Here is a 24,853-nt window from a genome sequence, read left to right as displayed (position 1 = left end):
TGTCGCTAAGTCCTGTCTGATTCTCTGTGACCCCATGAACTGCAGCACACCAAGATTCCCTGGTGTGTGTCTTCCAGAGTTTGCTGAAACTCATGTTCATTGAGTTGGTGATGCCATCCAACTATCTCATCCTCTGTTGCCCTCATCTCCTCCTGCCCTCAGTCTTTCCAATGAGTCAGCTCTTTGCATCAGATGGCCAAAGTATTGGGGCTTCAGCATCAGTCCTTCCAATGCATATTCAGGGTTGATTTCCTTTAGGATGGACTGATTTGATCTCTTTGCAGTCCAAGGGACTCTCAAGAGTCTTCTCCAGCACCACAGTATGAAAGCATCAATTCTTCAGTGCTCAGCCTTCTTTATGGTCCAACTCTCACATCTGTACATGATTACTGGAAAAACCATAGCTTTGACTATACGCAGCTTGGTCGGCAAAGTGACATCCCTGCTTTTTGGTACACTGTCTAGGTTTGTCATAGCTTTTCTTGCAAAGAGCAAGTGTCCTTTAATTTCATGGCTGCAGTACTGTCCTCAGTGACTTTGGAGCCCAAGAAAAGAAAATCTGTAACTGTTTCCACTTTTTCCCCATCTCTTTGCCATGAAATGTTGGGTCTGGATGCCATGATTTTAGTTTTTTGAATGTTGAGTTTTAAGCCAGCCTTTTCATTCTCCTCTTTCACCCTCATCAAGAGGCTCCTTAGTTCCTCTTTGCTTTCCCTGATTGCACTTATCACTTAGGAATTTCTAAGAGTTTTAGGAGCACAGTGCCAGGAATGGAGATAAAGACCAAATATATATTTTGTTATAAAGAAAGCAGCTCTTTTGCCCTTTTCCTATTTGCCCATTTCTGGTTCCCTTGTAACTTTAAAAGAACCTGATCATAGGAATGAGATCACCAGGCAATGTGAGCAAACTCCTGACTTACGTTCTCCTGAATGCACACCATGCCTCGCCTAACTTGTTGATTCCTTTCCTAGACAGAAGTAGGTAGGCCTCCGCCCCCAGTAGCCCCCATAACTAATCCTGCCAGCAAGATAACATCTGAAGAGTCAGCTAGTCTGCACACAAAGGAGAAGGATGCAGACGCCAACCTCCTGCTTCTGTGATTCCCTGAGATTCTTCCCCCTTTTCCCTTTAAAAACTCTCATGGCTGATCATAATCTTCAGAACTGGAGTGAGGACAAGAGTCCACCTCCTCCCCAGCTTGCCTGCTTTTCTACTGACACTTGACCCTCCATTATCACCTTTCGAACAAGCAGTCAAGTCTGCCTTTAGTAACAAGAAAGCAAAATATCACATATATCAAACCAAAAATGTTCACTGAAAAGATTTATTTTAGCAGCTCAATTTTATCCCATTCTACACATTTGTTCAATATATTTATATTTGTTCTGCATAGATGGCATATTAACTTTTATAGTTGACTTTTTCATTGGATATTTGCTGCTACCTGGCCTGAAGAAAGAATCAGGCGGATAAATAAAACCCGCATGGTGGAAACGTAGAGCAGCAGTGTTTCGGTTCTTGGCAGAACTTTACTGTGGTATGCACTTCAGTGTCTGCTTTTCTTCCTCTTCTTTCTCAAATCCTGAGCAGATGAGAGATCTTCCCTTGGGATATCGAGCACAACACTTACGCAGTTCTTCGATGACAGCCTGACACTTAGATTCCATGTAGTTGTTGGCTGAAAAACAGACAGGCAGACCCTAGTCATGATCTCATAGGACTCAGGCACAGGGACATTGAGACCTGAACTTCCCAGTCCTTTTCACCTTAATGTACCTACAGACATGTAAGAAATAGGATGTAATCATATCCACTGAATTCTTTCTGATTTAGAGACCCATTGACAGCTTAATAAGGAGGAAAAGTATGCTTTACAAAGTGCTCAGAAGATATTTTCACATCTAATTTCCTTTTCTTTAAGGCTGATTACTTATGTGTCTTTTTCTAGGGCAGCGGTTTCTAACCTCCTCTCTCTTTTTTTTAGGGTGGAGTCACTAATCCTTTGCACATTAGTTTGCACTCAGTTTAAGATGGCTGCTGGATATTCCCAAACAAACCTTTGCATTAGGGGTTGAGAAACTGCAGCCTTAGCCTTTGTAACAGCTGAGCTAAGAATAAGTTTATTTGGGGGCTTCCCAGGTGGCACTAGTGGTAAAGAACCCACCAGCCAATGCAGGAGACATAAGAGATGCAGGTTCGATCCCTGGGTTGGGAAGATCCCCTGGGGAAGGGCGTGGCAACCCACTCCAGTATTCTTGCCTAGAGAACCCCATGGACAGAGGATCCTGGTGGGCTATAGTCCATTGGGTCGCACAGAGTCAGACATGACTGAAGCAACTTCCCATGCATGAGCTAAGAATGGTTTTTATAGAAGGTTGTAAACACACACCCACGCTCACCCACACCCACAGCACATACACCCACCCAAAGACCTCCTGACCTCCAAAGCCTAAAATGTTTCCTGTTAGGTCCTTTATATAAAACATTTGCATATCCCTGCCAAAGATAGACCCTAAGTCTAGGAGGACTTGATCTAAAGGTTCTAGGTAAGCTGTAGTTGATTTGAGTCCCCTAGTACTAAAATGGGGTGCATGGGAGTTAGTCTGGGATAGGGAAAGACAATTCTGATTAGCAAGAGTATGGTTGGGCAGCTAAGTCCAAGTTTGGACCCAGACCAAAGGAGTTCCAATCATCACTGTGCCCCTTTTAGTTCTGTGACCCTGGACAAGTTACAAAGCTTATATCCATCTTGGGTGAAAGGATTAAGTCAATGTCATTTAAAGCCCTTTCAGTTGCAATTGTCATACTATTTAATGGTCTCTATTTCAGTCCTTCCAGCTCTCACTGTAGCAAGCGGGTGTTGCTGCTGCTAAGCTGCTTCAGTCATGTCCAACTCTGTGCGACCCCACAGATGGCAGCCCACCAGGCTCCCCCGTCCCTGGGATTCTCCAGGCAAGAACACTGGAGTGGGTTGCCATTCCCTTCTCCAATGCATGAAAGTGAAAAGTGAAAGTGAAGTCACTCAGTCGTGTCCGACTCCTAGAGACCCCATGGACTGCAGCCCACCAGGCTCCTCCATCCATGGGATTTTCCAGGCAAGAGTACTGGAGTGGGTGTAACCAGCTCTAATTTGATGTGTGTTCTCCTTTAGCCATATGATGCTAATTCAAATCAGGAAAGAATCAGAATCACCTAAGAATTTATCTGGGAGAAGAAATTGTGAAGAGCATTCTTCGCGGGCAGGCGGTGGATGACCTGGGCCCGTGGTAGTGAAAGCATGGAGTTCTAACCACTGGACTGCCAGGGAATTCCCCTTCCTTTTTTGTCAATTTGGAGAAAGGAAAGAAAAGGATGAATAAAATGGCATTCTTATTTTCCATTAACATTTCAGATTAAAAGATTTAAAAAATATTGCTTGCATCACAAATGGAAAAGTCCAAGAATCAAAGTTAAAGGTCAATGGAAATACACAAACAAGGGTTTTCTTTGGTGGTGAGTCTTTGGGTGAATTCTGAACATTTTCTGTTCTTTCATTTTTATGTTTTCATGGGCATCCATGTCTATTACTTTAATAATGGGAAAAAATGATCAAAAAAATCAGTTTTCAAATTCAGATAGCCTTGTAGCTTTCTGCTAGTAATCACTGGCTGATTAAAAAACTAAAATCCTCTAGCATTTGGTCCAACAAAATGGACAAATCATATCAAATATGCTTTAGCTGAAATTAACTTTTGCCTTTAAGATTTAGTTGCTGAATCCCAATTGTATTTTCACCCCACACCTTCTAACCTGATTGCTCTTAAAAAGTGAGTTGTCGGCCACCAAAGTGAGTTGGTAAAGTATGACCAACCCATTTAGAACTGCCACTGCTGCTAAGTCGCTTCAGTCATGTCCGACTCTGTGCGACCCCATAGACGGCAGCCCACCAGGCTCCCCCATCCCTGGGATTCTCCAGGCAAGAACACTGGAGTGGGTTGCCATTTCCTTCTCCAATGCATGAAAGTGAAAATGAAAGTGAAGTCACTCAGTCGTGTCTGACTCTGTGCGACCCCATGGACTGCAGCCTACCAGGCTCCTCCACCCATGGGATTTTCCAGGCAAGAGTACTGGAGTGGGTTGCCATTGCCTTCTCCACATTTAAAACTAAGTCTTTTTTAAAAAGGACTTTGCTTACCTTAGTGATTCTCAACTCTGGTTGTGTATTAAAATCACCTGGTTAACTATTCTGATTGAGTCCTACCCAGACCCCAGTTGCAGAGAGTGTGATTTAATTGTTCTAGGCAAGTTTTTGAAGTTCTCCAGGTGATTCTAAATGTACAACCAGGATTTGTTAACCCTAAGCTTAGGTCACATTGCTTTATTTTCTGCCATCTTTGCTTTATTTTCTGCCGTCTTTGGTGATATAATGAGGAAAATCTTCAGGATAAATTACAGAAATATTATATTCTGAGTGGAGTTAGTATTGTCTGATGATCAAAAGAACACTTGGTCTCTTGTTAGTTCACAGATAAAGTGGAAACATAGAAAAAGCATTTAATGTACTACCTTGTAAACATTTCTGTATTTCACAGGCTTGTTTCTGGCACGGATCCTTCTGCGGCATATCCAGAAAACTAAAATAAGAAAAATGATTTTTATTTTGTTTTTTATACATAAAGACTTTAAAGCCTCTCTAGATGGAATTTTCTTCTGAGACAAGCAGTATGCTCTTACAATTGCTGGAAAACAATTACACTAAAACGTTCTTCCCGTTCAGAGGATGAATATGCTGTATTTGTATAATATTCCATTTGGTTTGGAAGATATAAATAGCTTGGGAAAAAACCCTTGAATTCAACTCATTTTGACCACTGTAAACCAACATTGGGCTAGAGAAGCCAGAGCTGCAACCTGACGGCTCATGACTTACAGAACCACCTTTATAAACGATTTAACTCCTTGAGCCTTTTCCCTTATTATTGATGTGTAAAATAGGGATCATACCTACCTGAAAGCACTGATGGAAGGATTAAATGTCATAAAGGCAATAAACTGCATAGAAGGCAGTAAGGACTGAACACATGATAGCTATTATTCCCGAGATTTTTTAACAAGTAAAACCTTACTTTTAATGTACATAAAGTGCTATGAGTATTTTAACTCAGGAAATGTCTTTATCGGGTATTGAATCAGCAATATTCGGTGCTATTACTACTTCCTGAGAAAGGTGCTAGGTAAGCAGTTAAAATTTTTCATGGAGTTCTTAAGGAAACCAACTTCAGATATTTGAAACCAGAGAATAAACTTAAGTGCCCCTGATTCTGATCAGCAATTTCTAATAATGTGAAGACACCATTTCAGAAAGGAAAAAGGCCCAGGAGCCTTGGTAGCTATTTCATGAATGCAAATAATCTCCTTTTTCTCTTTTTTTCCCCTCAGAGCCCCCTAACTTCTCAGTAGATCTGAGTTAGGTCAGTACTGGGATGGGAAACACTGGCGCAAAACCTAGGATATTTACAGGATGGGAGAAGGAAAGGCAGGTGAATTGCTGCAGGGCAAATTAGCGACAAAGAGATGCTGATGCTGCTAGCAGTTGCTCTCTTCTCTCTAAATCAGTACCAAGTCCTTGGTGATCGGGGCATCTGTTCTGTAGCAGGTGCTGACTTTTGTGGGATTCATCAGATCCCAGGTCCAGCAGATGATGTCCATTAACAGGTCTATGGCAATTTCCAAAGGAGTCAATGGCAAGTTACATATCCTAACTACATGCTTGTGTTGGCTTGCTTTCTACCTGCATAACCCTTCCTCTGCAGTTCCACTTTCCGTGTTCTTCATGGCCCTTTCTAAACTTCTGTGTTCTTGAGCAGTTTTTCACCCCACGCCCCCCCACCCCAGGCCCACAGGTGGGTGCACTGCAGTGGTGAATGTCGTGATTGTCATTTACTGAACAGAACAGTGGAGCATCTCTTCCTAGAATCCCAGCACCTGGCGGGGGGTGGAAAAGAAAAGATCATTAACATCACCATGATCAGAGCGAAAAGGAAGCAGCAGGGTAGGGACGGGGGAGAGAGAGAAAATACGTACCCGGTTAATCATCAGGCAAAAGCTTAAGCAACAGTTCCTGTACGCCCCTGACCTGCCAGAAAAAGAAAAGTTTATAGAGTACTCTGTAATAAGAGGCCCAGGACAATGAAAAAAAAAAAAACATGATTAAGCAACAGGCCTACCATTAAATGATGCTGGATTTGCCACAAGCGAGAGTTGTTGTCCATGTAGCGCTCCTCGGGGTAGAGTTGCCACATGAGAGGTAGCTGGGAGGTGAGAAGGTGGCTTGGCCTGGCTGCGTCACCTAAAGGAACCTGAACTTGCTGAACTCGGGCCCTTAGGAAGCTCGTCTCCTGGTGGAGAGAAGCGATCACACAGAAAACCAGAGACTTCAGGATGGTGCGACGGATGTACTTGAAAGCAAAAAATCAATCAAGAAATCCGCAAAGGAGAAACAATTACCTCTTCCAGGACGGCCACCCATGTGCGCTGGTACTCGTCGCGGTAGACACCCTCTTGGTGAACCCAGAGGCGATCGGGTGGGGCCCCCACATCCTGTCCTGCCATCCTGGGCTTTGGGGTCCAATGCTAGCCCTGCTTTTCTCCACCTAAGCCTGCAGCACCCGTGCACAGGACACAGGTGTGACTTTGGGCCTTGGATTGAACACACCCATGAGCCAGGGGACCTGGTCCTAGCAACCACCAACTAGAAGCCAACCTCTTTGACGCCTACTTGCGCCATCTACACTGAACCCGGGGCATCTGAAGCTCGTGGCCGGTTTGAAACTCAGGGCAGAACCTTGGGTGAGGCTGCTGACGGTGAAGCACTCGAGAACTCGGGGAGGGAAGGGGTTCTGGGGGCATGTAGGAACAGTGCTACGGGAAGCCAGGGGTGGGGGGGTGGTCTCGCAGTCTTTGCATTCCACAAACAGCATCGGACAAAATGTAGTGAGCCATGGAGTATGCACAGCAGTGCACAGAAGGACAAACTTATTGGGGCAGGAAAGCAGTAGAACAGACGCATGCATGCTATCTGTCCCCAAGTAAAAGCCCTTTCCAAGCAGTTTCCATCTTAAAAGGTAAGACTGTGCAGGTCAAACCATGTAATCATGTGTGTGACTTTCTAAATAGCAATCAGAATTTTGTTTTAGAAGGCAAATGACCTATTAAGCAGTTTTCTTAGAAAGCTTACTTATAGGGGCTAGGCATTTCCAAAAGGCAGTTTTCTTTTAGGGAAAATATATAAGGTCATATCATGGAATGTTTCAGTTCCAGACTCTGGGATCGTGACGGTTAAGAGTTGAGAGACAGCAAATGAGAGTTACCCATCTCGTTTCATTTTAATGCTTCGGGGTGTCACAGGAGCCCATTTTCCCACAGACGGGTGGCTTTACATTCTGTTTTCCCAAGTCAGAAAAGCAGAAAAGCTCACCTGCTCTTTGAGAGGTGTAAGCGAAGCACACCTTTGGGGCCAAATCTTCTGTAACACAAACTCAGCTCTACTGTAAGGATCCTCTGCCCACTTCTGGATCGGATTTCAGGGTCTCACAATAACTCGACCTGCACTTTGCAGGAATGAACCTTTGGGGGCCAGGTTACAGCATCATGGGGTGGCTTCCCTGGATGTCTACATTGGGCAGGGTGCAGACATGCCATTGGGGGATCCACTACAAAAAAACAGAGGCCTTCTATTCCCACTGGGTGACCATTAGGTAGGAGAGGGACTGCAATATGGCTTGGGAGGTTGCTAAACCCTCAAAATGAGACTGTCAAGAGCAAACAAGAAGCCAGAACACAGGGTGAAGTCCGAGAGGAGAACTAACTGAGCTGAACCCAGCCTTTGCCAGAACAAGCTGAGTCTGATTTGTTGTTTTTCCTTAACATTGTTGGTTTACCTTCACTGAAAGGTAGGTGGAAATATGTTTGAGAGAGGGAGGAAATGGTTTGAGTGGCGTGAATGATTTAAGAGCATCACAGTTGCTTTGCCCATTGTACCCTGAGTGGACCTGACTCTGAGCCTATCATATCTTTTGTCTTATAAGTAAGTAAGTGTTAGTTGCTCAGTTGTGCCTGACTCTTTGCGACCCCACGGATTGCAGCCCATCAAGCTCCTCTGTCCATGAGATTTTCCAGGCAAGGACATTGGAGTGGGTCACCATGCCTTTCTCCAGGGGATCTTCCCAACCCAGGGATCGAACCCGGGTCTCCTGCATTGCGGGCAGATTCTTTACCAACTGAGCTACAAGGAAAGCCCTTTGTCTTATATGGCTCTCTTATTTCAAACTCATCAAAGGCAGAATGCCTTCTCCTTAACCAAATCCCGATTTCTCTCGGTGGCAACACAGCCTCTCCGGATCCTGCAGACTCAAAACTTATGACTTATCCTGGACTTCCTCCTCTTCTTCAGTGGGTACATCCCACCTGTCACCAATGCCAACCAGCGCCACTACCACTATTATTTGAGACCAACTTCACCCCGATACCAGATTCATTGTGTCTAGTGCTGATTCCATGTTCTCCCTGTCCAGTTCAGTTCAGTGGCTCAGTCGTGTCCGACTCTTTGTGACCTCATGGACGGCAGCACACCAGGCCTGCCTGTCCATCACCAACTCCCGGAGTTTACCCAAACTCATGTCCATTGAGTTGGTGATGCCATCCAACCATCTCATCCTCTGTTGTCCCCTTCTCCTCCTGCCCTCAATCTTTCCCAGCATCAGGGTCTTTTCCAATGAGTCAGCTCTTCGCTTCAGGTGGCCAAAGTATTGGAATTTCAGCTTCAACATCAGTCCTTCCAATGAACACCCAGGACTGATCTCCATTAGGATGGACTGGTTGGATCTCCTTGCAGTCTCCCTGTCCATTCACCTATAATATGCCTTCCCAGGCCTCTCTGCCTATCTCAGTGCTATGACCACAGAGGGTACATGTCTGCCTCCTTGATGAAAACATCTTGCCTCTGATGACTACTGAACATTTATGTCTAAAATTCACATTTTGGCCGCTAATTATAAATCGCTTTGAATTTCGCTCTGCTTATTTCACAAGTCCTGTCCCCGCCCCACCCTGATATAGTATTATAAGCACCTAGAGAGAAGGAATAACACAGTACTGGGCAGTACTGGGGCACTGTGAGCCTCAAATACTAGTCAGTGTTCCTGGGAGTAGATGGACATGGTTTGCTGAGTAGACAGACAAAAGGCCATATAAACATGGGTAGAGAGTGGTTCATTCTCTGGGTTGATTAGATAGCTGTTTGTTATTTTGTTCAAAGCCTTTTTTTCCATTTCGCAGACACAACTATTCTGCCTCGCTTCCCCATCCCCTCCCCACAGCTTTGGAAAGGAGTGATCCAAGAAAAGAAAAACAGTAAACAGGAATGTCAAAAAGAGAGTCAAGTCAGAATTTTGATACAGAAGAAATCGGTGTGTTCCCCTGCCCCCCTTTAAAGTAGAAACCCAGTGTTGAGGGTTTTAGGGCCATCTCAACTTCACAGGTAGGTAGGTCCTGGCAACAACTAACAGACTGCCACACTGACATTTACATGTTTTGAAGGAAAAGCAAACATTTACTGGTTACCTTGACTTTGAAAGGAGATACTTCCAGCAGAATAGAGGGCCAACCAATTGGATGGGCTAAGTTAGGAAGAATCACTACCAAGAGGCCTGTGAACCTATGCAAAATATTCTGAGAGGAAAGGCACCACATGTACTGCTGTGACCCACAGGACAACATGCTTGGCATCGGTGGGGTGAGCCTGGGGACAAGCCCCAGCACACAGCCCTGGACTCCCATTCGGAGACATGTGACGGCCCAGTGGAAGGCAACTGCAGGGATCAAGGGACTGAGAAGCTGCCCTGTGAATGCAAATCAACAAGAACCTCAGCTGGGAAACACAAAGTCTCAGTGAGAGGGATTAAGAGCAAAGCCCCCAGAATCACCAGAGAAGGCAATGGCACCCCACTCCAGTACTCTTGCCTAGAAAATCCCATGGACGGAGGAGCCTGGTAGGCTGCAGTCTATGGGGTTGCACAGAGTCAGACACAACTGAGCAACTTCCCTTTCATTTTCACTTTCATGCATTGGAGAACAAATGGCAACCCACTCCAGTGTTCTTGCCTGGAGAATCCCAGGGATGGGGGAGCCTGGTGGGCTGCTGTCTATGGGGTCGCACAGAGTTGAACACGACTGAAGCAACTTAGTAGCCCCAGAATCACAGGTTGTATGAATGGAACACAGTCTCCCAGAGGTGATCCTTGGAATGCTGGCCCCTAACTTTTTCTTGGTCAAGTAAGTTTGGGAATCTTAGGGAAGCATAAAGCACCTAAGGATAATAAAAGCTCTGGCAAGTTATGCAGTCACGAAACTTTAACATTCCCCCCAATTTATCTGACTAGAGAACATTCTTCTCTATATGACACTTGTGCATAAACTTCAGGGCCCTGTGAACTAAGATGAATCTCTGAAAACCTCAAGATAAACTTAGGTACAAAGTGCAATACAATACACGGAACATAACCCTGTTCCATTCGACTCAAGGAATACTACCAGATACACATTCAAGTGGACTCAAACAAGTGTTTACAGGGACTTCCCTGGCAGTCCAGTGGTTAAGAGTCTGTGCTCCCAATTCAGGGCGCACGGGTTCCATCCCTGGTTGGGGAACAAAGGTTCCCGCATGCCTCACGGTGTGGCCAAAAAAAAGTGTTTATATTCCTTTATTACCCATGAATGTAGGGCTTCCCTGGTGGCACTTGTGGTAAAGAATTCACCTGCCAATGCAGGAGATGCAAGAGACATGGGTTCCATCCCTGGGTGGGGAAGATCTCCTGGAGGAGGAAATAGCAACCCACTCTGGAATTCTTGCCTTGAAAACTCCATGGGCTGAGGAGCCTGCCAGGCTACAGTCCATGGGGTCGTAAAGAGTCAGACAAGACTGAACTACTGAGCATACCCATGAATACACTAAAAAAGATTGCCCCCATGGGGGTTACCTTGATGGTAACCTGAATATGACCAGGGACCACACTGGCCTAAATAGAATATTTCTTAGTAAGGCGGTTTGTAAACTAAATAGATGATAGATCACAAAGAAGGACTTCCTTAGGTATGTAAGTAAAACCATTATTTTTCATGTATAGAATGTATTGTGTCTTTTTAAAAATTTACAATTTGGTTTAACTTCCAGGTGTTTGAACAGCTTTCAAACATGAATCAGTCGAATACACTTATTTTATTTGAAGTGAATTAATAAACTCATCTAATTACAATGAGTGAAGTTATTAATATCAAGAATGCCAGCCCTGGAGTCAGCCTGGTCTGTATATGAATGCTGGTTTTGCAGCTTACTAGCTCTGTGACCTCGGATAAGTTAAGCTCTCTACACTCCAGCTTTTTAAAATGTTAAATGATGAAAGAACATATTGATCATGATTGTCAGCACTTACTTAGCAGTTTCTACATGTCTTATATATATTGACCCTTGCCATCTTCACAATCACTTATTAGATACTACGATTACCTTCACTTAAAGATGACGGAAGTAAGGCACAGAGAAGTTAGCTAACTTGCATGAGGTAACACAGCTAGGAAGTTGCAGACGCCGGTTCCAACTGGGGCAGTTTACACATATGAGACAGAGATGCTTTGTAGTTTAGCACATAATAAACTTTGATATAAATATCGGTAGTTTTTTTTCTCTACTCCAATTAAACTTTAGAGCTGTCTAATGCACCCATGAGCATTATAAAAGAGAATGTCAATGTTGAATGTGAGATTGAGGAACACCAACCATAGACAAAAGGTGTTTTTCTTCTCTTTTAGTGCTGCCTAAAAGTGGTTATAAACGGAAGAAGTCCCATCAGAAAACAATAATAACAGCCATTCGTGCACCATAAGCGCAGGGCACACTAGCCGTGAAGAGCAACTGAAAAGAATATATGCTGTAAAATCGAAGCTTAAGAGCAAAATCGGATAGGTCGAATGTAATCGCACACTTGAAATGTCGCCCCTGATTCACCATGAGCAAAATGAATAGTGGAAGGATCTGCAATATGATTCTTAAACTTTAGGTAAACAATAGAGGTTGCTGGCATAGATGTTCCTGATAGTTCCACGGAACGTTGGCCCTATTTGTGGGGAGATTGGGGTTGGAACTGACTTGGGAGAAGAGCAAAGCATCAACACGTCCTCCAGCAGCACCCTGGGCGTGTTCCCTTTCCAGTACTGGCCTGTTCGCCTGGCTCCCAGACTACACACGAAACCGGTCAAACCAACAGGCACTGACCGGCCGTAGCGGCAGCACAGCACAGATTGTCTTTGATTTAGACTTGTTCGAGAACCTGCGTGTAATTTCTAGCCTTGGCAGGTGGGAGACGCGTACTTTCCCTTATGGCGTGTTTATCACACCTCCAAAGAAAATGACTTTTACGTATAATTTCACCGGGTCTGGTATCACCGAGACAAGGCGAGCTGAGGAAACTCGTGCGTATCTGTGGCGATCTGAGACACATCTGACCTCGAATCGAAACTTGAATTCCCCTTTCCCTTTCCCTGTATCGAACACAGAGATACCTAAAAGCCTTCGGAGAAAGTAGCAGCCACCAAGCTTAGGAGTGATACTTTTCAGATACAGCGTAGCACTGTTTCTGCCAAGAGGTTACTCACATGAATATAGTGTTTCTTGGGCTAATTAATCCGCCTCAAGAGCAGCGAGGCTACAACTTCAGGTCACCCACCCCGGGCCACTCAAGCCGAGATCGGGACGTGAGCCCGGGGCGAGCCGAGGCGCATTCCGAGCCGAGGTCACCGAACCGAAGTTACCGGCCGGTTACCGGAAGTGGTCCAGTGAAAGAGTGGTCCCAAATTCAAGGCCCCTAACTTGGAAACAAAATAAAAGAAAACCTTAACTCGGGACCCAATTTCCAAAGAGCGTCCCCTGGGCGCGAGAAGGCCGGCGGGGGCAGCGATGCCGCTGGCGGGAGGTCCCCGGAGCGTGTAGGCCGCGCACGGCTCTTCTCGGCGGGAGGGCAAAATGGGCGCCGACGAGGAGGAGGCGCTGGCCCGGTCGTCCGCCCGTTCCTCACACACCACGTCCGCCCGCGGCCCGACAGCGCCGCCTCCCTGCCGCCCCCCGAGCCCGGCCCCACGTCCTGCCGGCGGCCGGCCACCGCCCTCCGCCCCAACGGCCACGCCTGCCTCAACCGGCGCGGGCGTTTCCCAGGTGCCGCTGGGCCGGCCCCGCCCCCGCGTCCCAAGCTCCGCCCCTGCGCGCCCGCCCGCCCCAAGCCCCAGGCCCCGCCCCAAGCCCCGCCCCCACTGGCCCGCCCGCCCACTCTCCCCGCACCCCAGGCCCCGCTCCCACGTCCCAAGCTCCGCCCCCGGGCGCTCTCCCGCCCCGCCCCGCCCCGCGCTCCAGGCCCAGCCCCCTACGGAACCCGCCCGGCCCGGCTGAGCGGCGGGTTGGCCAGGGCCGAGCTGGCCGGAGGCGGACGTGAGCGGGCCGGGCCAAGATGGCGGTGCAGGTGGTGCAGGCGGTGCAAGCGGTCCATCTGGAGTCAGACGCCTTCCTCGTGTGCCTCAACCACGCTCTGAGCACGGAGAAGGAAGAGGTGATGGGGCTGTGCATTGGGGAGGTAAGTCAGCCGACCAGCCCGGCCAGGACCCTGCCGAGCGGTCCCCCCAAGTCCCCGGGCGGCTGCTGGCCGCGCCCAGGGCTCTGGAGGCCACAGGCCCCCTCGGCTCATCCTTGGATAGGTCCTCCCCCTTGCCTCTGCTCGCTGAAAGCTTCTGGAGCCCCCAGCGGTCCCCATCAAGCCTTTGGGAGCGGCGGGGGTGGGGGAGGGAAGATTTGCATTTTCTCCTGGGTGTGCTCAGTGCTGGCCTACTCTTTGCGATCTGGTGTATTGTAGCCCGCCAGGCTCCTCCGTCCGTGGCATTCTCCAGGCAAGAATACTGGAGTGGCTTGCCATTTCCTTCTCCAGGGGATCTTCCCGACCCAGGGCTCGAACCTGGGTTTCCTGTATCTCCTACATTGGTAGGCGGGTTGTACTGTATGACTTTTCTTTAGATCTGGAGTTACCACCCCAGTGACCAAACCCGCGAGTCAGACCAGAAAGAATGTTATAATGAGATGTATTAGGAAGCAGGCGTCCACGATTAGGGCCTTCACTGTTCCCTCTAGGAGTCATTTTGAGGGCATCAAATAACCTAAGACAGGTGAGGCTTTCCAAGACTCCCAAATTTCCGCTGTGTTAAATATTGCAGAGGGCGAAAGAGACCAAGCTTACTTGTTGATAATCCAAAGTAAGAGTTGTCCAGGCTTTCATGCTGGTGTACAGGAACCTATCACCCGATTTTCATTTTATCTGCATCGTGTACCTCTAATACAGTTAATGTGATCAATAATCTTTTCTGCTCTTTCCCACTCTAGTTAAATGATGACTTAAGGTAAGACTCTATTTGTTTATTCCTATCTTTTGATCTCTCTGTTACTGTTAACGCCAAATTATTACAGCTTTCCCAGTATTTTGGACTGGTTGTATTCTAACTTACCGTGAGGACTCTGGAGCTCCCTCAATAACCCAGTTTCAATTCCACCCCACCTCTGAAAGTTGTTTTCCACCTGACTTTCTAGTTAGGAGGATTGGCAGTTGAGATATGGATGTGAAAAATATGGTTTCGGGAACCAAGATCCTAAGTGAAAGTTCTTTGGGGCAGATGGTGTGCATGGGAAGGGGCTGTGTCCCTCTATTAATCCATTTCTCTGTCTACATTGTCAGTGGCTTTCTGCCTCCCCCTGGTGGACCCTACAGTGATCTCCAAGATCTCCAGCAGCTTGAATGCTTTTGGCGGTGAAAGCTTTGGGTTACCTTTATTGAAATGTCAAAGCATAGCAGAATTCTCCTTGGCAAACTCAAGTGCTTAATATCCAACATTATAGGACTTTAGCTTTGATCATGAAAACTGTGTGCTTGCCACTTAAGCATGTGTCTCAGACTCCTCCTAACAGTCATGAGCACAGCTCTATTCTCAATTTATTTCCCTCCTCTTCCACTGTCTTTACTCTTTCATTGCAAAAACTGCTAATCCTGTTACTTTGCTTTGAGACCTTTTTTTTATATTCCCAAGCTCAGTTCCTTTTTTTCTAATTTGTCCCCAAAAGGAATGACCCCAAATTTACATATACTGGAACTGAAATGCGCACAGTTGCTGAAAAGGTACGTGTGCTCTCATTTTGCATGATGCAAACTTGCACTCGGGGATGGATTTCTGTCTGTTTGATGGTCTCAGCCAGGGATGAACCTGCTTCCTGCAGACCTTCATTTGTGGCTGGCGGTGGGGGGATGGGTGGGTGTTCTCTCTAGTAAAATCAGATGAAGAATCTCCTCACTAGGAATGGGACCTATTCTTCACAGGAAATTTTTCCTACTCCATCAAAGTTAGTAACTGCCGTCAGCTCTTCTCGCTGGCCTCTGCTGGGTTTGTGGCCCTTCTCCCATCTTCCTTGAGACTTCGGCTGGTTCGCATCCCTGTTATCTTTTTATCCCAAGTTCCAACAGTCACTCAGGCAACCCCTCTCTGCTTAGAGGCAACCTGTCTGCACTTCTGCCCCACCTTTTCTGTTATTCTTCATTTTTTGTGGTCGAGTATCATGCTTCTCAACCTAATTGTGCTCTTCAGTTCAGTTCAGTTGCTCAGTCGTGTCTGACTCTCTGCGACCCCATGAACTGCAGCACGCCAGGCCTCCCTGTCCATCACCAACTCCTGGAGTTTATGTAAACTCATGTCCATTGAGTTGGTGATGCCATCCAACCGTCTCATCCTCTGTTGTCCCCTTCTCCTCCTGCCTTCCATCTGTCCCAGCAACAGGGTCTTTTCCAATGAGTCAGCTCTTCACATCAGGTGGCCAAAGTATTGGAGTTTCAGCTTTAGCATCAGTCCTTCCAGTGAACACCCAGGACTGATCTCCTTTAGCTCTAGGACCAGTTAATTTTCCCCCCAGTGTGTTGCAGACCACCACTTATGTAAAATACAATAAAAGTGAATTCTGTCCTCCCATGAAGCAGATGATGAAGGTGATAAAAGCTATCAGGCAAGAACTCCATCTAATTATTATCTGCACATACAGTCCTCTCCATGTTAAACCACTTTGCCTTGCTTCTTCCCATAATTAGGAAAGAAATCTACTCCTGTCTAAAGCTGTAGCTTCTTCACAGACCTTGCTTCTCAAATATCCTTTCTCTCTTTTGAGTCTTCAGCCTATTCCTGTGATCTGGCTTTTTTCCCTTAGAATATAGCTGTGCTTCAATTACTGTCTTTTTCAGAAAGGATGGAAGAATAACATCTCAATTCTGTCTGTTCCTGTAGTTAACTGCTTTTGTGTCCTTCCTTTAATAGCTGTGTCTACCTATTCCTTCCTTCTCTCCCTCTCATCATTTATGGACTTTTCCTCCTCTGCCTCAAATATGGTATTCTCCGAGTTTCTGCCTTTACCTCCTCTTCCCAGAATGTCTTCTTGGCCAACGTGAACTTCCCTATGGCTTTACCTGCAGCAGACATTGAGGTTAGACAGATCTGTCTGCAAACACTTTCTCTGATACTTATGGTGTGACTTTGGGCATGTGACTTCACATCTGTGAGCTTTGCTTTCCTTATCTCTAAAACAGGGATAATAATAGCTGCCAGCTTCCTAGAATTGAGAGAGTTGGATCTACATAATAATGTATGTAAAACATCATCTGCAGAATGGGTATTCCAGTAGTACCAACCTCCCTGGGTGATGGGGAGAGTTCAATTAAGTTAATACATGAAAAGCACTTTTCCAAATGCCTGACATGTGGCGGGTAGCCAGTAAATGTTGGCCATTCTGACTGGTTGCTAATGCTTGGTAGATGCTAGTTAGTATAAATTACCCCATGCTCCAGAACTTCATAGTCCACTGCCTTCTGGACATCCATGTTTAGTGTTCAAAACTTTCCTCTTCCCCAAACCCTCTCCTCCAACGTTCCTCCTACCATAGTAGTTCCCATACCTAGCCGCATCTTGGAATTACACAATAGTCACTACAGAATCCCGATTCCGACTCGGTTTTTGGTGAGACCTGTGTTGCGGCTGTCTGCAAAGCTCCCCAGGTGATTCTCACATGCAGCCACGTTTGGGAACCACAGCGTCTCCATGGTCTCCTTGCCAGGAGTCTGTCCTCCCTGTAGGCTTTTCTTGTGACTGGTTAGGATGTGATCTTTTGAGAACAGCACTCTGCTACAAGTCTGCTGGAAAGGCAGTGGGTTTTCTTTTTTTTTTTTTAGGATGAAGTCTTCTTCGTGAATCAGTCAGGATCATTCCTGACCTCATATCTGTTTCTCTCCTTACGTGTGTCTAGGTGGGTTCAAGCTCTAACCATAGCCAATGATGTCAGTTTCCAGATGATGCTGTGCTGTTTCACTTCTTCTGTCTGCTGGGTATTATGTCTGGACTGCTTGCTTATCCTTCTCTGTTTGGCTGACTCTCTTTCCCTTGTGGTTCAGTGCAGATGCCTTAAAGGAACCTGCCCTGACTTGTAGCATATCGATTAGGGTACATCAGGGATGTTGTGTTCGAGTTGTTGCCCTGCCTGTCCCTCTTCCTGGATGTGACTACTGTATCCTGTTTATCTTTGTATACTTTAGCCTTCATGCAGTGCCTCACATGTCATACAGACTTGATGAACACATTTTGTTTGAATTAGCATACCTCCCCTGCAGTAGGAAATTAGGGTTACCTGCCTAGGATCCCTGGAGTGCCATGCAGGGGTGCAGACTTGCTGGAAAGGGCCAGATAGTAAATATGTTTAGCGTTGGGGGCCATACAGTTTCTGCTGTAGTTCCTCAGCTCTGCCAGTGTGGTGCAGAAGCAGCTACTGGAAGATAAATGAATGAACATGGCTAGATTTGGCCCGAGGGAGGCCAGGCCAGCCATAGTTTGCTGACCTTTGATCTGTACCAAGGCAGAAGCGCAAAAGGAACTGGAAAAGGGTAGGGGCTGATCTAGTCCAGCTGGAATATCTTCTTTCCTGTGTGACTATGACCATAACAGTCTGTTCCTCAATCCCTTCAGCTCCTTGTGACTTTCGGAGACATCTGTCAGTCCTTTGTGACCTCTGTGCTTATTTTGTTTTCTTTTTGTGACCTGGGCTGGTCTCACCACCCTATGCTAAACTTCTTTTTTTCATTCCTCTTAGGCACTAAACCTTTCTCTGAGTAGAGAAAGAGGGAAAATTCACCCTGGGCAGCAACTCCTGTTAAAATAGTTTAATGATGTAATTTGATTTTTTCAGAGTCCATGTCCTCACCTTGAATTCTCTGTCAGTTTGTACCATGCACATTCGATATGAAACTTCATGAGTTGAGCAACCTTATCTGTCTAGTTATGTTGGCATGGAATATCTTTTTCCATCCATTTATTTTTAGCCTTTCTGTGTACTAATATTTGAAAGTGTGTCTCTTATTGGCAGCCTGTAGTTTTTTAAAAAAAAATCTAGTCTGATAATCATTTGAATTGTACTGTTTAGTCCAAATACATTTAATGTAATTATATATATATATAACATGCACACCAGACAGATCTATAGATATATATGTTATAACTGTCATATTTTTGCTTTCTATTTGACCTTCTTTTTTTTTTTCTTTTTCTCACCTTCCTTGCCTTCTTTTGGATTCATCAGTATATTATTTCCCTGGGATCCTCCATTAATTAGATATAACATTTTTTACTCTTTTTGTAGTTATTATCCTACATATTGCAATAGGCATTCTTGATTTGTTAATCTAATACAAATTACTGTTCTTAATATTTCCCTGATAACAGTATAACTTTGAACATTGAAATTTCGTTTACATCCTCCCACCTTTTGGATTACTGTTTCTGTGGATTTTATTGATATGCTATTTAAGCCCCACATGACATTGTCATGCTGTTCTGTACAGTTAGCTGTATTTGTATTTACTCATATTTTACCCTTTACAGTGTTCTTTACTTTGTCATACCTGAGATTTTCCTTTCTCTTTTTAGAGTTTCTGGGCTGATAATGATCTCTCAGTTTTTTTGCACATGAAAATGTCACCCATTCTCTTTATACTTGGTTGTTTCTGTTCCAAAGTCAGCTCTTGCCTTGTTGCTCCTTGGAAGGTTGAATTTATTTCTGTCTCTAGTTTGATTTTCTTTTCTTTTTTGTGTTAAAGGTAACATTGGTTTATTTGGCTGCACTGGGTCTTAGTTGTGGCATGTGGGATCTTTAGTTGTGGCCCACTGAATGTTTTTCATTGTGGCATGTGGAATCTTTAGTTGCACCATGTGAACTCTTAAGTTGCAGCATGTGGTGTCTAGTTCTGCGACCTGGGATTGAACCCAGGCCCCCTGCATTGGGAGTGCAGGGTCCTAGCCCCTGGACCACCAGGGAAATTCCCTGATTTTCTTTATTGTATACTTTGTGCCTGCCAGATACTGTACGGTGGCTGGGGTTAGAAAATAACTAAAACATGTTGCTTGCCCTTAAGGAGCTTGTGTTCTAGTAGTTGTTGTTCATTTGCTAAGTTGTGTCCAACTCTTTGTGATCCTATGGACTGCAGAATGCCAGGCTCCTCTGTTCTCCACTGCCTCCTAGCGTTTGCTCAAATTCATGTCTCTTGAAACTCCAATACTTTGGCCACCTGATGCGAAAAGCTGACTCATTGGAAAAGACCCTGATGCTGGGAAAGACGGAAGGTGGGAGAAAGCAATGACAGAGGATGTGATGTTCTGGTAGTTCAGCTCAGTCACTCAGTCATGTCCAACTCTTTGTGACCCCATGGACCGCAGCACGCCAGGCTTCCTTGTCCATATCCCAGAGTTTACTCAAACTCATGTCCACTGAGTCAGTGATGCCATCCAACCATCTCATCCTCTGTCGTCCCCTTCTCCTCCTGCCTTCCATCTGTCCCAGCATCAGGGTCTTTTCCAATGAGTCAGCTCTTCGCATCAGGTGGCCACTGTATTGGAGTTTCAGCTTCAGCATCAGTTCCTCCGATGAATATTCAGGACTGATTTCCTTTAGGATAGCTTGGTTGAATCTCCTTGCAGTCCAAGGGACTCTCAAGATTCTTCTCCAACACCACAGCTCAAATGCATCCATTCTTCACTGGTCAGCCTTCTTTATGGTCCAACTCTAGTAGAGGAGGAGATTGTCAACAAATAGAACACATGTAAGCTCTAGTAGATATGTGTGTGGAATAAGCGAAGTTGTGTGGGAGGGAAGAAGGACTCATTCTTTATAGGATGAGCAGAGAATTTAAAGTCTATGAAAGAGTTCATGAGGTGAAAAAAAAAAGGCATGAAAAGGAACCACAGGTGAAGCACAGTAGCCGCACGTGCCTCAAGGCTGCACAGTATAGGGTCTATCACTTACTTCAAATGTCTCAGATTTCACCCTCGTCCTTGCAGTGTCTGGCAATTCCATACCCACCTGGTCTCCTGAAACTCTTCAGCCATTCCATTGTTCTGCTTTTGACCCCTCTGTCTTCCTTCCTCATTCCTCTTACTGTACCCCATCCTAAACCATGGGTACACCCCGGGATTCACCCTGGACCTCTGTTCCCTGTCCTCAGATAATTCCTTGCCTTGATTTCCAGACTCTCATCTGAGTTCAGCTCATCTGAAAACGCTCTCATCTTCCCTCTCCTAGACCCTTTCTAAGCTTAGATGTGCCTCCTCTGTTCTGAGTTTCAACCTTGACAGTTTCCTGGCCTGCATCACTTAGGCTGCATAAGCTCCAAAATCTTGCAGATTCTTCTTAATGATTCTCCAGTCTGTTTCTTCCATCTTGGACATACACACAGGCTGGTACTTTACGGTCAAGCGATCTGAAATAGTCTCCTTCCTTGGAAGTCATCCTGTAGACCACGGCTTGCTACCTGAGACATTGTATATTTCCACTCTAACATTTCTCAGCCTGTCTGCCATTCCACCTCAAGTTCTCAATTTCAATCAGTTGGTCAGTTTGTCTCCCAAACATCTTACTGACATTGATTTGGCATCTATGGAAATTCTGTCTATCTGTGCGCATACACACAACAATTAGGAGATAAGATACACTCGGCTGCCTTTTCTGGAAATCTTTCTTTTCTTTTTTTCAATATAAATGACTCGTTTTCTCTGCACTTCTGTAGCATTTATTTACTGCATTATTTTAATGTAGTTTCATGTATGATTCTTGCTGTGAAACCATATGTTAAGTGGTCAGCGCTCAGCCTTGTATTTTTGCACATAGTTGGAAATCAAATGGTTCTTACTTGATTGTTGCGAAAGTCCTCCCTTGATGTAAATCTCACATTTTGTTTGGAAATGTATATATTGAGTTTGGATATATTTGAAACATTCTATCATGCATGAGAAAAATCCCAGTTTTCTAAGATGGCAACTTTTTAACCTGATAGTGTAATACAATGTGTCCTCTAATTGCAGGAGGAGATAATTGTTGCAGATAGACAGAAGTAAACATTTCTGTGGATTTTCCTGTAGGTTGACACCGTCAGAATTGTTCACATTCATTCTGTCATCATCCTGCGCCGTTCCGATAAGAGGAAGGATCGCGTGGAAATTTCTCCAGAGCAGCTGTCTGCGGCCTCAACAGAGGCAGAGATATCCTTATTGGTCAGTAAGAAGCGTTTATGTGCTCTGAGGCGTCCAGTTTCCTCTGTTTGCTCCTTTTCTGCCTAATGACTGTTTCCCAGTTCTCATATTTACCCCTTAGATCCAGTTGCTTGGTTAAGTGATCAGATGGGGCATTTGCTTCCCACAATTCTGGATTCCACAGGTCAACCATAACAAGTCAAATTTGCATCGGTGGTTTTAGTAATTTATCATTCCTTTGGAATAAGTTAATCTTCTAGTCAATTGAAAAGTAACTTTGAAAACTAGAAAACATGCATGGTAGAAACTTTTAAAAGGTATAATAGTGTATACAAAATAAGTATTTCACTCCAGCTTCCATGCCCCATTTCCCCAAGCATTCCTCCCTGGACATAACCAGGACTATCACGTCTTCATGTGTCTTTATGGTTGAATTCTTTGCATACAGAAACATACAAGAATGTTTTCTTTTTTACAAAGTTTTGAATACATATGGTAGCTGTAATGATACATAACAGTGTACCTAGAGAATTGTCCACCGATATAGAGATACCTCACTCTTAAGCCTGCAAAACACAGCCCTGGATGGTTGGGGTGACCTCATGAAGATGTTGAGGTTATTTTCAGTCTTTTACTGATGGTGCTGCAGTAGAAGCATGGAGCCCTAACCACCAGACCATCAGGGAATTCCCTAAAAAGTCATCTTAGACTTAGTTATGTAGAAAGGCCTGTTGGGTTTCATATAAGACATTTGCAGGAAAATGAACCAGCAACAGAAGGGGACAGCTTTTTCTTTTCAGCTGAGTTCTTATCTCAAGTTAGAGCCTCAGATAGTTACAGCACGTGGGCTTAGTTGCTCAATGGCATGTGTGATCTTCCCAGATCAGGGATCGATTCTGTGTCTCCTGCACTGGCAGCCAGATTCTTCACCACTGAGCCACCAGGGAAGCCCCCACATGACTTTTTCAAAATTTTGCACTTCTTAAGAGAATGAGGATAGGTTGGACCAGAGAGAGAATAGAGGATTACTTAAGTTAATCATGTGACATCCAAATACTAGCTAAACTGGATTAAGAGGCTATAACCATATCCAAGAATGGAAACCAAACGAATTCTGCTTTTTTTAAAAAAAGGAAACACCTTCGTCTTTAGATGGAAAGTGTGGGAAATTTTGGTATTGACCTTTGACCTTTTTAGACTTGCTGACATTAAATTGTAACGGGTTTATTTGAAATTTTAAGATGCTCTCTGAGCCCTTATTAGCAGCATGGATTTTGTTTCCACAAGTTGAAAATACCTTGACAGACACACAGATTGGCTGAACTGACGGGTCGCCCCATGAGAGTTGTGGGTTGGTATCACTCTCATCCCCATATAACTGTTTGGCCTTCACATGTTGGTAAGTATTCTGAGGTTGCAGTGTTTATTGTTTTTAGAAATGAATATCATTTTTCTTCTCTGCTACATGGCTTATGGTTTCTCCAGGGGATCTTCCCGACGCAGGGATCAAACCCTGGTCTCCAGCATTGCAGGCAGACTCTTTACCATCTGAGCTACCAGGGAAGTCCTCTCTTTAAGCAGATGTCCTTATTTTCATTTTGCAATTTTAAAAGTACTCATTTATGTCATATCAATTTGTTGTTCACAGAGATAAAATTTCAGCGCTCCATTTTGATACTGTTCAGGAAATCAGGACTAAAACCTGATAACTGGCTGATACCCAGATAGAATCTTATCACTAATAATAAATAAACTATAACTGAAAATTGCTGATTGTGCCTGTCTAGTACACTCCCATTCAGAAGAATCAAAGATGTGAAGGGGGACATTTACAAACTTGATGTTTACCTTTTTTCTTCGACGTATATATCATCCTAGCTCTTGGTGCTCTGAACTTACCTTCTCACCCCTATAATTAGTATAATTTAACAAAATTGTTTTCTCTCCTTTGATTTTTATCCCTTGTCTCTAATCGTGGTCATCTTTTGTCTGTACCTGACTCTTTGGAAAGACGTAGAATAACTTAACTTGCAGAAATGAAAGGTTTTTCCTCTACCCCGTGAGTTAGAGGTCTCCCCTCTCACGTCAGTGAGGAGTAAGCAGAGCTGAGGTTTGAACCAGATCTGTCTCCTAAGTCTGTGGTCTCTCCACTGTGAGGTTCTCGTCCTAGCCATAGTCATCAGTGGATTAGAACACTTCTGTGTTCATCTACCCTGTGACATGAATTCCCCCAAATTAGGAGTCGTGGTTCTTCATGTCATGAAGGCTACCTCTCAGTCACCTGGAAGAGCTTTTCTAAAATGTACCTGCTCTAAATTTATCTTTCCTCACCCTGTTTGTTATTGCCACAATACCAGAGAGTGGATTGAAACATTTTGTTTGATGGAAAATAAAAAGTTGGAAGCTGGAACCTGTGGCAACAAGAATAGTGCTATTTTTAACTTTGATTTTGACATAATTTCAGACTTGAAGTTGATAAAATAGTACACAGAATTCCTGAATACTCTTCCCCTAGATTTGCCAAATGTTAGCATTTTGAAACGTTTGCTCTATCACTGTCTACATACATGTATGTATATGCATGTGTGTGTGAGAGTAAGTTGCAGACCCTAATCCCCCTTTACCCCTAAGTACTCTTTTGGTGTGACTGTCTTAAATACAAAGAATTCTCTTACATAGTCACAGTGTGCATTTATCAAAATTGATAAATTAATATTGATATCCAACAATTATTGAAATTACTGACATTGTTCAAATTTTTTCATTGGCTTATTGAACTGAGCACCTGGAATTTGCTGCATGCTGGCAACTGTTATAGTATTTGCAACTATTTACGTTGTATTAGGTATTATATTAGAAGAAAACGGCAACCCACTCCAGTATTCTTGCCTAGAGAATCCCAGGGAGAAAGAGGCCAGGTGAGCTGCCGTCTGTGTGGTCGCACAGAGTCAGACACGAGTGAAGCAACTTAGCAACAGCAGCAGCAACAGGTATTATATTAATAATAGATAATTTAAAGTATATGGGAGGATGTGCCTAGGTTATATGCAAATATTGCACTATTTTATTGAAGAGACTTGAGCCTCTGCAGATTTTGGTATCTGCCCTGGGAGTTAAGTGTCCTGAAACAAATCCCCTGCAAATACTGAGGGATGACTCTATATGGCATTTTTGTCCCATGCTT

The 24,853-nt window shown here is 44.7% G+C and overlaps 3 protein-coding genes across 11 annotated transcripts in view; 1 reads left to right on the top strand and 2 right to left on the bottom strand.

The window, feature by feature from the left end:
- Positions 1–1,313: 1,313 nt before the first annotated feature.
- MTCP1 (mature T cell proliferation 1) lies at positions 1,314–8,142 on the bottom strand. 4 transcript variants are annotated; one of them, XM_040265606.1, is made up of 6 exons: positions 6,490–8,142; positions 6,210–6,380; positions 6,067–6,118; positions 5,501–5,967; positions 4,549–4,616; positions 1,314–1,681 (listed from the first exon to the last, which is right to left on the bottom strand). In XM_040265606.1, the coding sequence occupies exons 1-3, from the start codon at positions 6,592–6,594 to the stop codon at positions 6,071–6,073; spliced, it is 324 nt and encodes a 107-aa protein (XP_040121540.1). In that variant the 5' UTR covers positions 6,595–8,142; the 3' UTR covers positions 1,314–1,681; positions 4,549–4,616; positions 5,501–5,967; positions 6,067–6,070. The 4 variants fall into 4 exon arrangements, with proteins under 4 accessions (XP_040121540.1, XP_040121542.1, XP_040121541.1 ...); XM_040265608.1 differs by having other exon boundaries at positions 5,602–5,967; XM_040265607.1 differs by having other exon boundaries at positions 5,927–5,967.
- Positions 1,314–13,119, bottom strand: CMC4 (C-X9-C motif containing 4). Of its 4 annotated transcripts, XM_040265611.1 has the most exons (4): positions 6,067–6,114; positions 5,927–5,967; positions 4,549–4,616; positions 1,314–1,681 (listed from the first exon to the last, which is right to left on the bottom strand). In XM_040265611.1, the coding sequence occupies exons 2-4, from the start codon at positions 5,944–5,946 to the stop codon at positions 1,533–1,535; spliced, it is 237 nt and encodes a 78-aa protein (XP_040121545.1). In that variant the 5' UTR covers positions 5,947–5,967; positions 6,067–6,114; the 3' UTR covers positions 1,314–1,532. The 4 variants fall into 4 exon arrangements, with proteins under 4 accessions (XP_040121545.1, XP_040121546.1, XP_040121544.1 ...); XM_040265612.1 differs by lacking the exons at positions 5,927–5,967; positions 6,067–6,114 and adding an exon at positions 12,691–13,119; XM_040265610.1 differs by lacking the exons at positions 5,927–5,967; positions 6,067–6,114 and adding an exon at positions 5,602–5,688.
- Positions 13,120–13,494: 375 nt separating this feature from the next.
- Positions 13,495–24,853, top strand: part of BRCC3 (BRCA1/BRCA2-containing complex subunit 3) — a 76,919-nt gene continuing 65,560 nt past the window's right edge. For 2 of the 3 annotated variants that reach the window (XM_040265551.1, XM_040265548.1), the window contains exons 1-5: positions 13,495–13,658; positions 14,456–14,472; positions 15,188–15,242; positions 21,559–21,678; positions 22,981–23,068. In XM_040265551.1, coding sequence (XP_040121485.1) covers positions 13,536–13,658; positions 14,456–14,472; positions 15,188–15,242; positions 21,559–21,678; positions 22,981–23,068 — 403 coding nt within the window. In that variant the 5' untranslated portion in view covers positions 13,495–13,535. The remainder of the gene's footprint in view (positions 13,659–14,455; positions 14,473–15,187; positions 15,243–21,558; positions 21,679–22,980; positions 23,069–24,853) is intronic. The other variant, XM_040265550.1, reaches the window with a different exon arrangement.

Source organism: Oryx dammah, unplaced genomic scaffold (assembly GCF_014754425.2).
Source record: "Oryx dammah isolate SB20612 unplaced genomic scaffold, SCBI_Odam_1.1 HiC_scaffold_23, whole genome shotgun sequence".
In the NCBI taxonomy this organism is placed as follows: Eukaryota; Metazoa; Chordata; class Mammalia; order Artiodactyla; family Bovidae; genus Oryx; species Oryx dammah.
This window is presented reverse-complemented; position numbering and strand designations above follow the sequence as displayed.

Bases quoted from the DNA above. Each gene is read 5' to 3' on its own strand.
- CMC4 (XM_040265609.1), bottom strand. From the start codon at position 4,657: ATGTATAAAAAACAAAATAAAAATCATTTTTCTTATTTTAGTTTTCTG. The intron at 1,682-4,548 runs GTAGTACATTAA...TCTGTTTTTCAG, and splicing joins AATACAGAAATGTTTACAAG to CCAACAACTACATGGAATCT.
- MTCP1 (XM_040265605.1), bottom strand. From the start codon at position 6,594: ATGGCAGGACAGGATGTGGGGGCCCCACCCGATCGCCTCTGGGTTCAC. The intron at 6,381-6,489 runs GTAATTGTTTCT...TCTCTCCACCAG, and splicing joins GGGTGGCCGTCCTGGAAGAG to GAGACGAGCTTCCTAAGGGC. The intron at 6,119-6,209 runs GTAGGCCTGTTG...TTTTTCTGGCAG, and splicing joins AAATCCAGCATCATTTAATG to GTCAGGGGCGTACAGGAACT.